At 45.0% G+C, this 15957-nt stretch overlaps 1 protein-coding gene across 9 annotated transcripts in view; it reads right to left on the reverse strand.

Annotated features, from left to right (window-relative positions):
- The window catches only part of dysf (dysferlin, limb girdle muscular dystrophy 2B (autosomal recessive)), a 55200-nt gene that overhangs the window by 11450 nt on the left and 27793 nt on the right, over positions 1-15957 (reverse strand). For 6 of the 9 annotated variants that reach the window (XM_068588108.1, XM_068588107.1, XM_068588110.1 and 3 more), the window contains 7 exons: positions 15777-15957; positions 15524-15597; positions 13320-13379; positions 5992-6090; positions 635-763; positions 316-471; positions 135-226 (listed from right to left, as the gene is read on the reverse strand). In XM_068588108.1, the coding sequence (XP_068444209.1) occupies positions 135-226; positions 316-471; positions 635-763; positions 5992-6090; positions 13320-13379; positions 15524-15597; positions 15777-15957 (791 nt within the window). The remainder of the gene's footprint in view (positions 1-134; positions 227-315; positions 472-634; positions 764-5991; positions 6091-13319; positions 13380-15523; positions 15598-15776) is intronic. The other 3 variants (XM_068588112.1, XM_068588113.1, XM_068588115.1) reach the window with 1 other exon arrangement.

The raw sequence follows: 15957 nt of genomic DNA on the forward strand, positions 1-15957 counted from the left end.
GGTCAGGAGAGAGAATGCAGCTTTAACACATGAACGCATAGACTTCTATACAACCAGAGGAGTCGCCCCCTGGCGGCTCCGGACTTCACTGGTCTCAGTCAGAGAAAGTGAGAACTTAAAGGGGCGTCACATACTTTCCAAAGACGGGGTCCAGCGTGCAGGGGATGTAGTTTTCATGGTCGCTGATGGTCTTTTTCCCCAGAGTGATCTTCACGTAGGGGTCACACTGCAAACACAGAGCTCTCGGTTCACTCATTTGTTCTCCTCTTAAATCGGTGATAATCGGCTCGAGTCGCTTCCCTCCGGCCCGCTCACCTTCCCGTTGGTGTCTTTGGGCTGCAGCCCTTGAGCCTGGACGACGTAGACTCGGACCAAACAATCCTCGATGCCGTTGGGGGGAAGCTTTCTGAACTGCCTGGGGGGCGCGGGGGCGGAGGGGTCGTCCGGCACTGTGTAGATCTTGAACATGCCCTGGTTATGGTAAGAGGGGAAATTAAACCGTTTTTCATCTGCATTTGGCTGCCGATTTGTGGCGTGTTCACGTCTCTGCATCGTCCAGACGACGACACAATGTCACGGGGAAGTTGTTGAGTCTTGAAGGGTCTTTTGCACTTCGACCAACAATATCACAAACCTTGAACTCTCCCACCACTGAAGGATCTTCTCCTTCCTCCTGAGTCTTTCCTCTTTGCAGCTTGAAAGTCTGACAGAAGTCGGAGAGGCCTTCAAAACCCTCGACCTTCTCCAGCTCCCGGCCGTACACCTGAGGAAGAGGAGGAGAGGAGGTTTACCATGTTGGTGGTGTCGTTCAACAAGACACTCAAGCGATGGAAGGAGTGCAAAAAAAGGAGGAAAGAATGCGACATTGGAGAGAGATAGAGATGAATGAGGGTTATAAGGAAGTGTGAGTGTGGATGAGGAAAAGGAAAGAAGCGAAGGAAATACCACCCCAGCTGAGGACATTGGTGCAATGCCACCGGCGCTGGAGCCAAGAGCCGCTCAACAGCACGCTACAGTCACGCATGTGCACTGTACGTACTGTATCTGGGCAGGGACGTCCATGTGTCAGGAGCCCGAAATGATCCATTTGTTATCATTAGTGATGTTTGTGTACATCAGTCACACACACTTTCCCCCATTCTGTTCCCATCACGGAAGAATGGCAGTCGCTGAAAAGGAGGACTCTGAGGGAGCGGGCTGGAAACAGTGGTTCACTCCAGCATGGACGGATTACTGATCGGGCCTACCGGGGGCAGCGGGGGCTGACTTCACGATCACGACGAGGCTCTGAAGGACCCGAAACGATCACAATGACGCTCTGAAGGACGCAAAGCGATCACAACAAGGCTCTAAATGACCCAAAACAATCACAATGAGGCTCTGAAGGACCCAAAACAATCACGACGAGGCCCTGAAGGACCTGGAACGATCACAGAACGATTACAAACCACTCAACGTGACGACAAAGAGACATAAATCAAACAGTAAATGACCACAAGGAAACGCAAAAGTACTAAAATAGAGGCTCTACGGGACCAAAAACATACCCAAACAACTTCAAATGTAAAACATCTCATTTAAAGAGAAGCAAAATGACAAAAGATGGCTGCAAATCAGTCACGAAGAGACTTAAAAGTACTGAAAATGGAGGCAAATGGACTAAAAACAACCCCAAATCAGTAAAAATGGACACAAAACAATCAACTACATCCAGATTACCTTTATAAATTACTCGAAAGAGATGCAAAATAACCAGAAAATGACCACAAGGAGTTGTGAAGAGACTAGAATTAGAAGTAAGAGACACAAAACAACTTCAAACGACCCAACATGTCTACAAAGAGACATCATACGAACACATAGAAATGAAGGAGAAGGAGATGCAGTATGACTACCGACAAAAGATGACCGCAAAGGACCCAAAGAGACGAGAAACAACCAGGTAGAAACCGACTGCATGTGGACACAGCTGGACAGCGATGCAACGTCTTTATACTCAAACAAAGAGAGCGAGTTAGGGAAGAGGGGTTAGATGAGAGGAATGAAGGGTATACATGGTCTGAGACTTGGGCGGAGATGGGGTGAAAGAGTTGGAAAAGCAGGGTGAGGATGGAGGGGGAGGAACGGGAGAGAGAGAGTGATGAGGGGGATGATGTAAACGAAAGAGAGGCCTGGAAACAGCGGTTCATTTCACTACTGCAGCACCAAACCCAGTACCAAGGGAGAGGGTTCAGAGCCGGGGTTTAGGCTGGATATACGATACAGGAACGTATTCAAGTGCTAATACGTCTTCGCTTTAAAGTCACAAAGACCACCAGACATATTTCAACATCTCGCTAACTAGGAGCTCAATCGGACTGCCAGACGTCAAAGAGTCATAAAAGTGTTTTTTTTACGTCTTTGAGGTACATCTCGCCGAAGCAGATCTTCAAGTATCGTGAACGTTTGTTTGCCACAGAGCTTATTTTCTGCAACGACCCCAAGAACATCCGGTCCTCATTGGCTTTTTGTCGAAGGGAAGACACGTGACGCTAACTTCCTGTTGGCGGACAATAACTCGTCAACACCTTTTAAAAACAGTCAGGACGCCTGAAGCTGCAGACGAGGTTTATTATCTCTCTTTGATGCATGGAGGTTTTCAATCTAACAAGAGTGAAAATGGCCGTTCACTTTATTCCCAGAGGGTTGTTTCTTGTTCATTGTTTTGAGACGTTGCCCACGATTCAACCAGTTGATGGAGGAGGTGAAATTGCTCTTTTAGTGAAGACGGAAATCAGGCATCGTCAATAATTTGATGCCTTTCAATTGACCTAACACACTGAAGTGATCTTAAGCTCAATAATCGAAACCATAACCAACAAAACTAAAGATTTGCATCACCTCCCGGTCGCTCATTAGGTTTTTTCTTTCTGTCTTCAATGGCTTCCTCGCCCACACTACTCCCATTCAAAGACGTTCAACTATCAAGGGACAGAACGCAATTTGGCAATTTTGCTATTTGTAAGGTGAAGCCGATGCCTGAGGAGGTCCGAAAAGCCGTGATGATGCAAATGAAAGCGCGAATCTGGAAACACTGGCTCACCGGACTGCAACAAACACACAATAATCCTCCCGCACCAAACCCAGCATCGAGGGAGGAAGGGGGGAAGGAGGGAGGAGGTGAAAAGGGAGGAAGCGAGAGGTGAACCGAGTCATAACAAGGCATAACAGGCGGCGTCTTTGTGACAGATGAAAATATAAAAACTGAGGATTAAAGGAGGGAACAAGGAGGGGTGACAGAGGACATAGACTTCACTGGAGGTAAAGGTGTTTTTTTTTTTTATCAGCACTCTTTAGACGTCCAGAACTTCCATGACAATGTTCTTGTTTTTAAGTTTTCATGAGTATGTATCTGTACATCAATGGGTACGCTGCAAACAGGAACTGCTAATAGCTAATTCTGCATATTTATATATAGATATATTTGTAGAAAACCCTTTTCTAATCCACCAAGAGGTTTTTGTTTCTTGCTTTTTGAGGGTGCAGCCTGACAGACATTCACAAAAGTGTAATTTCTTTTGTCCGCATTAAAGCAAAAATAACTTGTGCCGTGATGAGCTCTGTTCACTTTGAAGCAGAATCAATAGTCTGCAAATGATTTACCTTCTTCAGAGTTGATTTAGCGGCTTAAGTTACTCTCAAAAGATCAAGTTAAAAAGGAGTTAATTGCTCGCTCATTTCCACAGCTCATTTTCTGGAAGGACCTCCGTGACGGCGCCAGAAGCAAAGTGCTCGGGACGATGATGCAACCGAGGAGGCCGCGGCGCCGAAAAGGCCGAGAGGAAAGGTGAGGATTTATTTAAGAAGCGAGGGGTTTACCTCGGGTCAAAGAGAGGGCTGGAAAGTGCGTCTCGGTCGACGGTAGCAGGGAAACAGACGAGGGCGAAGGAGGAAGGAGGCGGCGGGGTGAGAGGAAGGTAAAAGGGGGGATGGAAAGGCTGGAAACAGTGGCTCACTTCCCCGTGACAGTAGCAGATCTGACTGAATGTGGTTGTCAAAGGAAAGAAAGCAAAAGGAGGAGAGAAGAAGGAGGGAGTAAATAGAAAAGGAGGCGCTGGCACGCAGTAGGAGTGAGGAGAGGGTGAAAGCGAGGCAAAGCCACGTCGGAACCAGCGGATCATCGGGTCTTTTTGCGCTTTAGTTTCCATCCGGCTGTCGAGCGAAGTTAAGTTTTTTTCGAAATGTCGCAAAACTCAAAGGCGACTTTAAATGTGTTTCCATCGGCGGGGGTGAACCCATTTAATAGGCTTCCTGACTGAGGGAACACAATTTAAATACACCCGGTTGAAAAATGGAAAGAGACGTTCGAGGGTCAACGACTGTCGGGAAAGCGGTTATTGTTCTCTTTGGTTTGATCCGTGTTTTAAGGTTTTCATACGAAGAAAAAGACTTAAGAGCGTGTACGGCAACGTTTCTGCCACTTAGGGGAACGTTTCAGACTACTTTTACGATATGTTGGCTATTTATGTCACCGATGCTTCCAACATTCGCCAGAAAGTGTAACAATGAGTTTTTACACTGACAAAACAAGAATGTTTAGACTTAAGTCATGTCAATTATCACTTTTGAGCCACTGGAAGCTTTCCTGTTCTTATTTTACTGAATTTGGGATGTTTCTGGGCGTCGCCCTCGACAAAAATGGAGGTGCCAGATCGCTACCCAAGAGGAAGCTACGAAAAAGGCGGCAAAAAAAGGCGGCAAAAAAATGGACTATGGGCGGTTTTTGCCCTCCGGCGAGGCGGGTGCAGATAACTAACAATCCCTTCTCACTGTGCCATGAATCTTGCATAAAGCTTTCCTGTGAAAGCTTTTCGGTCGTCTAAATATCGCTTTCACGCTCTTTGCATCGCGTGTATGCGATGATCCGTCCAGAGAACTGATATCACAGCTGCAGAGGCGGCCAAAAGCCCCATGAAGGAAAAGAGAAATGGCCGCCGCACTGATGTGAAATGGCTTTCAAGGGAGAGGGTAGAGGTCTCATTTAAAAGCAATAAAATAAAAATATAATCCCGATGTGATTAGTCATTTGTTTGGGCATCAGACAAGAAGACTGACGTGAGCTTTGAGTCCCGCCGGAGGGAAAAAGGGTCGACGTTCGGGGGCCGAGAGAACCGGGATAAGGGTCGAGGAGAGCGTGGGCGAGGGTGATGGCGGCCGGGCTCCAGAGGGACGGGGTTTGGGTAAACCGGCCGAAAGGAGACGAGACCACGAAGGCAAGACGGCTGACGCGATCCCTCGTCTCGGACCCGCCAACGCCGAAGAGCGGCGGAAGCCGTCCCGCCGCCGCGATCCCGAGGAGAATTCAACGCGGATGAGTCATCGGAAAAAAACGGCCGAAATGTCACAGAGGACGGGGCATGAGAAGAGAGGGGGACTGGGAGGACTGGGAGGACTGGGAGGGGAGCTGGCAGGAGAGCAAAAATGTGGTTTAAATGGTGAAGTGTAGAGCAACAAATTGTGAGAAAATGGAACAAAGGCCAACACTGTCTCCATCTTCTGTCAATGTTTTTTCCCCCTTTTCTCCAACGTTGTTTTTTCACCAAAAACACACACACACACACACACACACACACACACACACACACACACACACACGCACACAAATCTCTCAAGCACTTATTGCTCACTATCAGTGGCGGGCGGTGTGTTTTTTACCTGTGCCTTCAGTGGATCAGCTGTTCAGCTGTTCGTGTATTAAAATGTGTGAGCGTCACATGCAAAATGACCTCTAAAAAGTAATTTTATTGGTTTCCAGCGACTTGTATTTATTTATAAATATGTTAAATGTTCATATTACCTCATAAGTTATCATGACATTGGGGGCAAAACTGTATTTCTAACCCGCCCCCTGACAAGATGTCAACGCTATATAACCAGGAAATGTTTCATCGGACTGAAAAACGCAGAATATCGAAGTACATTTGGTTGTTTTGCATCTATTGTACATCTTACCTTCAGCGCGTCGAAGCCTCTCTCCAGGTACGTCCCGTACTTGTTTTTCTCTCCGGTCGAGGCGTAGAACTTACTCCACCAGTCCATGACCTCCTCTCCCTGTTGGTCACAGATTCAGAGGTCAGAGGTCAGAGGTCGGCGGGTTAAAAACGATTGAGCTCAATCTAAATGGAGGCGTGAAAAGATTGTAATGATTTCATGAGCTTTCAATGTCACACGTGACATAAATTTGATTGTCGTTTTTTCAGTCGTTCATTTTTACTTCAAAGTTCAGACTCTTCGTGCGATGGTGGCATTAAAATAAACATGTTTTCATATAATCTGAAAATGAACCGTACATCGATGATTCTGCTAAACATCTGATGACCTTTGACCTTTGAAAGCACACGGAGACAAAAGAGCCCGGCAGTGAGTGACGTTTTTTTTTTTGTGTGTGTTTTTTTTTGTGGAGCAGCGCGCCGCCGGGCTCAGAAATAAACCGCTTTTCATGATTTTTCCAATGATCGCATGGCAATGCGGAGCCCGCCAAGTCACGTCAACACAAGTGCAAAATACAAAAAAAAAAAAAAGAAAGCCTCCGGTGGCTCCCTGGCACTAAGGTCACGGCGTACGGCCGATGTGAGGCAATGGAAACGGGCAACGTCGGGACGCGGAGGCACAAAGTGGACGAAGGCAACGCGGGACGTCAGCAGAAGAAAGTTGCAACACGTATGTTTATGTATGAATGAAGGAAATCCCTCTGCTGCTTTCCACTTGCCATGTATTTATTAAGCTGCAGATGGAATAAATCTCCACTGAACTTATTAACTGGGTTCAAATGAAGCACTGACTTGATGATTTTGGGGTATAACATGTACTGCAGTTCACATGCAATCAAGTCTTCCTGCAACAATATGCTGAGGGGCTCGCGTCACATGTGTAGATGAGCACGGCAGTCGTATAATTAGTAGTTTTTTAATGTTTATGTCATATTTATGTTTCTGAACGCCGCTTAAAAGCTCACGCAGAGTTTTTTAAAAGTTTCCCTGCTAATATTAATGCTTTGTAAAGGAGAGTCGGTCTTCCCTTGAGACGAACGAGTAGTAACTACCTGAATTAATCACTTTACAAATGATCTTATTAATCATCTGAATACTTGATTTAAAAAAGGGGAATCCATCATTTATAAAGTATGAAACCCAAGCTTATTAATCAAGAATGAAACATGTATAACTGTGTTTATGAATTGCTTACCAATGAGTGTTCATGTTGGAATAATGCTTTATATATTCAATGATTTTCATGCTTTACTAATGCTAAAAATAGTGTGTATTTATTATAAAGTGCTACCGTTATTGGTAATAATTATGTTGCATAAATAACGTCACAAAAACAAGATTAATTAACTCAACAGTTGGCTTCAAAATGAAGCAGATGGGTTGCAGAGTGTCTGTTTTTGGCGTTTTTTGAGTGAAAAATTCTTTAATTTCATCAAAAAAAAACTGTAAATAAAAAGCGAAAAGAGAGATTTAAGCGAGTTAGAGAAGCTAGAAAAACACGTTTAACATGTAAACACATAAACTCACTTTGCACTGCATCTATCATGTGATCTATTGATCGATATATACGTAATTAATCACTAATATGGACGATCACACTGGCTCACAAACTTACCCACTGTAACAGCTAGCGTCGGCGTTAAGAGAACAAACAGACGGTTAATTTCAGGCCTCAACAGGATCAAACACAGTTTCAAGAAGCTTTTCAACACTTTCCACAACGCGTACGCTGGTTTCACATCACAGTGTCAATCCCAAGAAGAAACACACACCGTTTTGGAGAGGAACATTTAAAAAGAGAGTCGCCCTGTGGCAAAGCGAGCGCTGGCGTGAAGGTGAAGGCCGTTAAAACGTCTCCCTGTTGCAGCGATGAGTCACCGCCGGCTCACAATGTCCTTCTGTCTTTTGGAGGATAATGTTTTGAGATGTTGACTGATGGCTTTTTGTGGTTTGGATACAAGTTGTTTTGATTTATACGTGATTTTATTTAGCGAGAGGGAGGGGGCAAAGCATCTCTGAATGAAACCTTGTTTTGTGTTTTTTATCAAGCGTGAAGCCGCCTCATCCATCACCATCACTAAAACTCTGCTCGCGTTGGCAACGACCAGCCGTCGCTTTGTGAGCCGTTTCTCACAGAAGTAGAAACTCTGTCTGAGTGTGTGTGTGTGTGTGTGTGAGAGCGTGTGTGTGTGTGTGTGTGTGTGTGTGTAAGTGTGTGAGTGTGATGGCAGCCCGTTGGCCCTGACGCAACGACTACAACGATGGGGAATACCGAGGGGACAGATCAAACTACCAGCCCCTATACACACACACACACACACACACACACACACACACACACACACACACACACACACACACACAGAGTCCCCGCCCTGCAACCTTCAACCCTCCGAGGACCACTCCAGCTTAAAACACACTCATGACGCATGCACCACTTTTTCCTTTTGTGTGTGTTTTAGTGTGTGTGTGTGTTTGTGTGTGTGTGTGTGGGCATAAATGCAGAACAAAAGTGCTCTTATGGCACTGGGTTGGTGTGGAATCCCCTTTCTCCTACTTCCCACAGACCCACAACACACACACACAATCTAAAACACACACACGTACACACACTGAAGGGGGGAAACTATGGAGTTCCTCGTTTTTCCAAAGTGGCAGCATGGCATGGAAAAGGGCAGCACGTGGAGGACATGACACACACACACAGACACACACAGACACAAACACACACACTGTGTCTGAGCCATGCGGTGTCTGGTGTGTGTTAACGTGCCCTCTGTGTGCAGCCGGTGCCAGGCGCTGATGACCGAGGCGCCAGGAATTGTGTGTTAAGGTGCGTTGGTCGCTCTGGTGCGCGGCGGCTCCCGCTTCTGACGGATGGAGGCGGCGGCGGCGGGTGTGTAGCGCACACTGCGGCGGGTGTGTAGCGCACACTGCGGCGGGTGTGTAGCGCACACGCGGCGGTCTGCTCGGGGTGTCGCTGCGGTCGGCAGGCTATCATTACGCCTGCAGGGGAAGCCAGGCTGACCAGAAAACCCCAGACTGGCACTGCCAAGAACTCCGCCAGCAGAAGCCACTCAGAGCGCTGCGCCGCCGCGGAGCGGGAACCCCGCCGGTGACGGAGGTCAGAGGTCAGAGGTCAGAGCAGCGACCCAGGAGCTGGAAGAAAAAAGCCTCTGGTGGAAGGAAAGATTGAAGTTTGACTGATGGAGGTCTGCGGAGCTTTTTTGTTGCCGATTAATCACAGAGAAGTTGTCATCTTCTACTACCTAACCAAGTATTACACCATCTACTTGTACCTAACCAAGTATTTTACCATGTTCTACTACCTAACCAAGTATTTCACCATCTTCTACTACCAAACCAAGTATTTTACCATGTTCTACTACTAAACCAAGTATTTCACCATCTTCTACTACCCAACCAAGTATTTCACCATCTTCTACTACCCAACCAAGTATTTCATCATGTTTTACTACCCAACCAAGTATTTCACCATCTTCTACTACCTAACCAAGTATTTCACCATCTTCTTGTACCTAACCAAGTATTTCACCATGTTCTACTACCTAACCAAGTATTTCACCATCTTCTTGTACCTAACCAAGTATTTCACCATCTTCTTGTACCTAACCAAGTATTTCACCATGTTCTACTACCAAACCAAGTATTTCACCATCTTCTACCATCTAATCAAGTATTTCATCATTTTCTTGTACCTAACCAAGTATTTCACCATCTTCTACTACCTAACCAAGTATTTCACCATCTTCTTGTACCTAACCAAGTATTTCACCATCTTCTACTACCTAACCAAGTATTTCACCATCTTCTACTACCAAACCAAGTATTTCACCATCTTCTACTACCAAACCAAGTATTTCACCATCTTCTACTACCTAACCAAGTATTTCACCATCTTCTACTACCTAACCAAGTATTTCACCATCTTCTACTACCTAACCAAGTATTTCACCATCTTCTACTACCTAACCAAGTATTTCACCATGTTCTACTACCTACCCAAGTATTTCACCATCTACTTGTACCTAACCAAGTATTTCACCATGTTCTACTACCAAACCAAGTATTTCATCATCTTCTACCATCTAATCAAGTATTTCATCATTTTCTTGTACCCAACCAAGTATTTCACCATCTTCTACTACCTAAACAAGTATTTCACCATCTTCTACTACCCAACCAAGTATTTCATCATGTTTTACTACCCAACCAAGTATTTCACCATCTTCTACCACCTAATCAAGTATTTCACCATCTTCTTGACCTTCTTGACCTGTGATGACGTATTCGGTCCAGGACATGTGGGCTGGACACGGCGACAGCTTGAGGATAATTTCCTGAACGAGCGTTGGATTTTTCTGCATCTCCAAAATAAACTTGTCAATGTGAAGAATGTGAAAAAAAAAGACTGGAATCGATGTTTCGAGCGGAGCTGTTTGTGTGTGTTTGTCATTCCTTCCGCTGTGGTTTTTTTTTTAAAAAAAGGCACAGCACCAAAACCTCAAGTAAGAATCTGTGGCATTTTCACATAAATAAATGTCTTATTCCCAATCACTGACTGACATTACACAGTAGTGACTGTGACTTTTCCACTGGCCGGTCTACACTCGTGCCGCTCGCGCATCGACCGCTCTCGCAGGAAACGACGCGTGTCAGATTCGGGAAAACGCTAAATAGCAACCGGGTTGTAGCATTAGCAACGATAGCCACCGTTGTATCATGCAGAGATTGACGTTTTAAGACTATTCGGTTCACTTTTAACGGCGTTAAAATATCCCAAAAAAGTGAGAAAAAAAGCCATGCCGGCTATGTCGGAAAAAAAAAATCAAAAAAAGGCTTTGTAACGAAAATACGACAAACCTAAAAGAAAGACGAGAGCGTCCAGAGAGAAGCATTTTGATCACATTATTGTCATATTTAAAATATTTTTAAAAAGTGAAAAGATTTCGGGGAAAAAAATGCATAACAAAATTACTAAAAACCTAAAAAAAGAAAGATGAGAACAAACAAAAAGCATTTTGATCATATTATTGTCATATTTACATAAAAAAGAGTGATATAGTGATACTTTAAAATATTCCAAAAAGTAAAAAAATGTCCAAAAATGTAGAATTGACGATTATTGCGGCTTCTTTTAAAGTTTCCGTTTGTGTTATTTTAAGGCACAAAAACACCTGTTGGTCAAAATAAAGTTAACTGAATCGCTCACATCCTTCCTCCTGCAGCACTACGGGGGAAAACTCACGGCGATCTGCGGTTTTGTAATAAGCAAGAACAAGAAAACAACAACTCTGATTTCGTGAGCCATTTGGACATCTTGTTCCTGGTCGCGGTGTCGTTACGAGGCCATGGATGTGCCGCAAAGTCAGCTGGCGTGAAGCCATGTCAGTTGGTTTGTCTGCTCCTTTTAAACCAAAAAAAAAAGCAGCCAGGAAGGATTTACGGAAACAAGAGGCAACAACGACCGCGTTTTCAGAGCGGGATTATAACCCGACGTGACAGTTTTCTGGCGTTTTACACGAGAGTTAATGGTGAAGGATAGACGCGGCGCAACCGCAATTATTATAATTTCTTTTTTAAGACTACCTAAAAGGAGGGGAAAAAGAGAAAAGGCTGGTTTCATGCAGAACCGTCATCAAGCCCGGATGAAACGCGACACACAATGTTCATTTTCCATCCGAGCGCCGTTAGATCTGAAACATCTCGAAAGGGGAGGAGGGGGAGGGGGTCGGTGCCCCCGAGGTTTGAGGAGCCATGACGCTCCCGACAGCCGATCTTCCTAAACTTCTCCGACTCTTGAAACCGAAGCCGCCTGATCCGCCTTGGAAGCCGCTCATACACACACACACACACACACACACACACGTACATGTACACACTTGGCTGCGGTAATCTGGTAATCATCAGGCGTACGCCCATGACCCGTTTTTTGGGTCGCGAAGCCAGGATTTACGGCACATGAGAGAGCGTTCGTTTCTCTCTGGTGCCACGAGATATTAGTCCGCCCTTTTGTTTTTTTTTCTTCCTAATTTCAGCCGATTCTTTTCGTTCCCTCTGCTTCTCTTTAACCCTCTCTCTCTCTCTCTCTCTCTCTCTCTCTCTCTCTCTCGTTTATCCATCCCCTCCCTGGGCCCTTTAGTAACTGTCTGCTTACGGAGCCTTGCGGTGTGGACGATCTATAGCAGCTCTGTTGACTTTGGCCTCGGCCGGGGAGGCGGGAAAGCCGAGCCTTTAATTTGACCGGTTTCAATATCTGACCCTTAATAAAACAAATATCTATGTTTGGAGAGAAAGAAATCAGCCGCCCAATTACCGTCGGGCGAGGGAGGGGAGCGAGAGCAGTACTGTGTGTGTGTGTGTGTGTGTGTGTGTGTGCACGTCTGGTCCGGGTCAAGCGGAGGCTTCAAACTGACCCGGCTCAGGTAAATACATACCACGGCTATTGTAAAGGCCGCTCCACCCCGTCCGACCCAAACTGGGGTCTGTACCTCTTTTCCTCGTGTTCAAGTAGTCGTATCAACCTCAAATGAGTTTGAATACTTTTAATATTTTTTTCTGAATTTTTTTAAATTTAAATTTTATATTTTTTATAACACATTTCTGATACTTTTAACACTTATTATATTTTATCTATATATTTTATATCTTTTTTTCTGAATTTTTTATTATGTTTTAATTTTTTATAATGTATTTTAACACATTACTTTTACTTGTGTCATTTTATAACTTTTTTTTCAGAATTATTTTTTTATTTCAAATTTTATTTTAATTTTTTAAAAACATTTTATAACATCCAGCACACATGAAACTACCTTAAATATAACTTACACTTATTCAACATAATCTACTACGAGCAATATACTGATGATGGGGACTTCATAAAAAAACACTTCAAATAGTCCAAACTATTCCGTAACATTTGATTTTATAATCATAAGGTTGTGAAATGTCTTATTTGTTATCATGAAAGAGATGAAGTAACTTAATGTTACATATTTAAATATATCCCAGTGATTCTCTGCTGTCATCACCGCTTAAAATACTATATAAGATGCTTTTTAATCATGAATTTAAGCTTAAATAAGAATTTATTTATGTTGCCAATGTGAACAGAATACACAACAACTTTACTCGCTCACTAACATCGAATGTAAAACGGGTAAAAATAAAGAAATAAAGCCATAAAACAGGTAAATGAGAGTAGGTTTGACATCGTGATGAAGCGTTAACACATGAAATGAGTTCAAAGGTGAGTTTGTTACCTACATGGAGGCTGGAACTAGAGGCGGAAAGGTTAATGAGAGCGGAGCCGGATCCATCTGCAAGCTACGAAACACACATGCACACACACACATGTAGAAACACACACACTCACAGGTTAGCTGGTTAGGGTTAGCCACATTATTAGCATCACACATCAGTGTTGTGTACGGAACAAACAAGCCATTTAAATGATTTCATGTCCTCTGTAATGGCTGGCACATTAAAACACGCTGTTCTTTAACGCTAACGTCATCAGACGGCGCTCACTAACTTCACCGGACAGATCAGTGACTCAGACGCACCGTCAACGTCGGGTCTCACCCCAAAACACCAACAATTCATCAAAAAGTCTGTTCTGAAGCGGAAAAAATGACTTGAATCAAACGATTTTCTGTCGCCGGGACGGGAGGTCCTGCTGGGGAGGAAGAGGAGGAAGAGAAGGAGGGAGGAGGAAGAGGAGGAGGAGAGAAGGACGAAGAAGAAGATGTAGAAGAAGAAGAAGTCAAATGTTGGAGGTGAAGAAGAAGAAGAAATACAAGAAGAAGAAGAAGAAGAAGAAGAAGAAGAAGAAGAAGAAGAAGAAGACAAACAAGAAGAAGAAAAAGAAGAAGTCAAATGTTGGATTGTGAAGATGAAGAAGATGAAGATGTAGAAGGAGATGAAGAAGAAAAAGTCAAATGTTGGAGGTGAAGAAGAAGAAGAAATACAAGAAGAAGAAGAAGAACAAGAACAAGAAGAAAGAAGAAGAAGAAAAAGAACAAGAAGTCAAATGTTGGAGGTGAAGAAGAAGATGAAGAAATAGAAGAAGAAGAAGAAGAAGAAGAAGAAGTAGAAGAAGTGGTGTGCGTGTGCGTGCGTGTGTGTGTGTGTGTGTGCGTGTGTGTATGTGTGTGTGTGTAGCTGTCGTGGCGCCTGTGGGATAACGGAGACGAACACACAAATAAATTAAAGACCAGAGCGGATTTTGAAGATGATGGAGGGATCACGGAGGAGGAGGCGAGTGGTTGATGAACCACAACAATGAACGGAGGGAAGGAGGGAAGGAGGAGGGGAAGATGCCCTGTAATTAAAACCCACTGTCAGAGTGATAGATTGAGAAGGAAAGAAGGAACGAGGGAACGAGGGAGCGGGCTGGGAGAAGAGGAAGAGAGGAATGTGGCGGATGACACAAAGGAGGGAGGGAAATAAAAATGGAGAGAAAACGATGAAGAAGAGAGAAAGTAAGGTAAAGAAAAGTATCGTGAAGACAAAAAGCTGGAGTGGCGGTAACGAGAGAAAAGGTAGAAAGATGGAGAGGAGTGCATGGAGGAGTGGTGGAAGAGGAGGGATGCAGGAGGAGACAAAGCAGAGAACGGAGGATGGATGGAAGGAAGGATGGAGGTAGAGATGGAGAGGAGCAGGTCAGAGAGGAAGGGAAGGTAGGAGAAAGGGATTGTGCAAGGAAAAGAGTAGGAGGGAAGGAAAGCAGGAAGGAAGTAAGAAAGTTCTGCAGGGAGGAAGGAATGAAGGAAAGAAATGAAGGACTGAATGAAGGAGGACGAGGGGAGGAGTTCAGAAGAATTGAGCAAGAAGGAAGGAAGGAGGGAGAAAGAAAGAAGTGAAAGAAGGATTCAACAGGAGAAAGAGAGTGAGGAAGGAAGGAAAGAAGCCGTGGGAGGAAGAACGTGAAGGCAGCAAGGAAAGGAAGAAAGGAGATGAAAAAAGATGGAAGGATAATGAGACAGGAGACAACTAACAAGGAACAGATCCCATGTCCGTCCTTTAAAAAGAGAGAGAGAGAGAGAGAGAGAGAGAGAGAGAGAGAGAGAGAGAGAGAGAGAGAGAGAGAGAGAGAGAGAGAGAGAGAGGTAATGATTGGTGACGAGCGCGGGTCTCGCGGTCCCCACGGTAACCACCGACCACAGAGACGGTTGCCATGTCATCATGTCAGAACATGTTTATTTATGCTGCTGGTACCACACACACACACACACACACACACACACACACACACACACACACACGGAAAAATGAGTGTTTCATACTTTTCACCCCGCGCAACAAAAAGCTCACATTCACACACTCGCACAGAAGATGCACAAAGGGACCAGCGTCAGTTGAAATGTCAGGACACACACACACACACACACACACACACACACACACATCTTAAAAAATAAATAAAGAGTTAAACGACAGCAGGTTTTGCTCTGAACTGGCGGCTTCACCTGGTCGGGCACGAGCGGCTCCTCGTCATCGATGTCAATGAAAACCTCCCCGCTGGTCACCTGGTGCGACTCACCTGCACACACACACACACACACACACGCACACACACACACACACACGCACACACACACACGCACGTACGCACGCACGCACACACACACGCACACCCACACACACACAGCAGGAAGACACCTTTAGCGTTGATCATCCAGCTCTCCGCCAGACGGCTTCACATCCATCCCGAGTACTTACGCCTCCATCCCTCCTCCTCCTCCTCCTCCTCCTCTTCCTCCTGTCCTTCCTCCTCGCTGCACCGGTACTCCTCCAGCGACCGGATGGTGCACTGGCCGACCACCGGCTTCCTCCCGAACTGCCGGTTGTCGATGACTTTGATGACGATCGGCGGCATGTAGAGGTCCTCGCGGGGAAGCCT

This window comes from Clinocottus analis, unplaced genomic scaffold (assembly GCF_023055335.1).
Source record: "Clinocottus analis isolate CAN_PGR_092001 unplaced genomic scaffold, fCliAna1.0.p SCAF_21, whole genome shotgun sequence".
NCBI lineage: Eukaryota > Metazoa > Chordata > Actinopteri > Perciformes > Cottidae > Clinocottus > Clinocottus analis.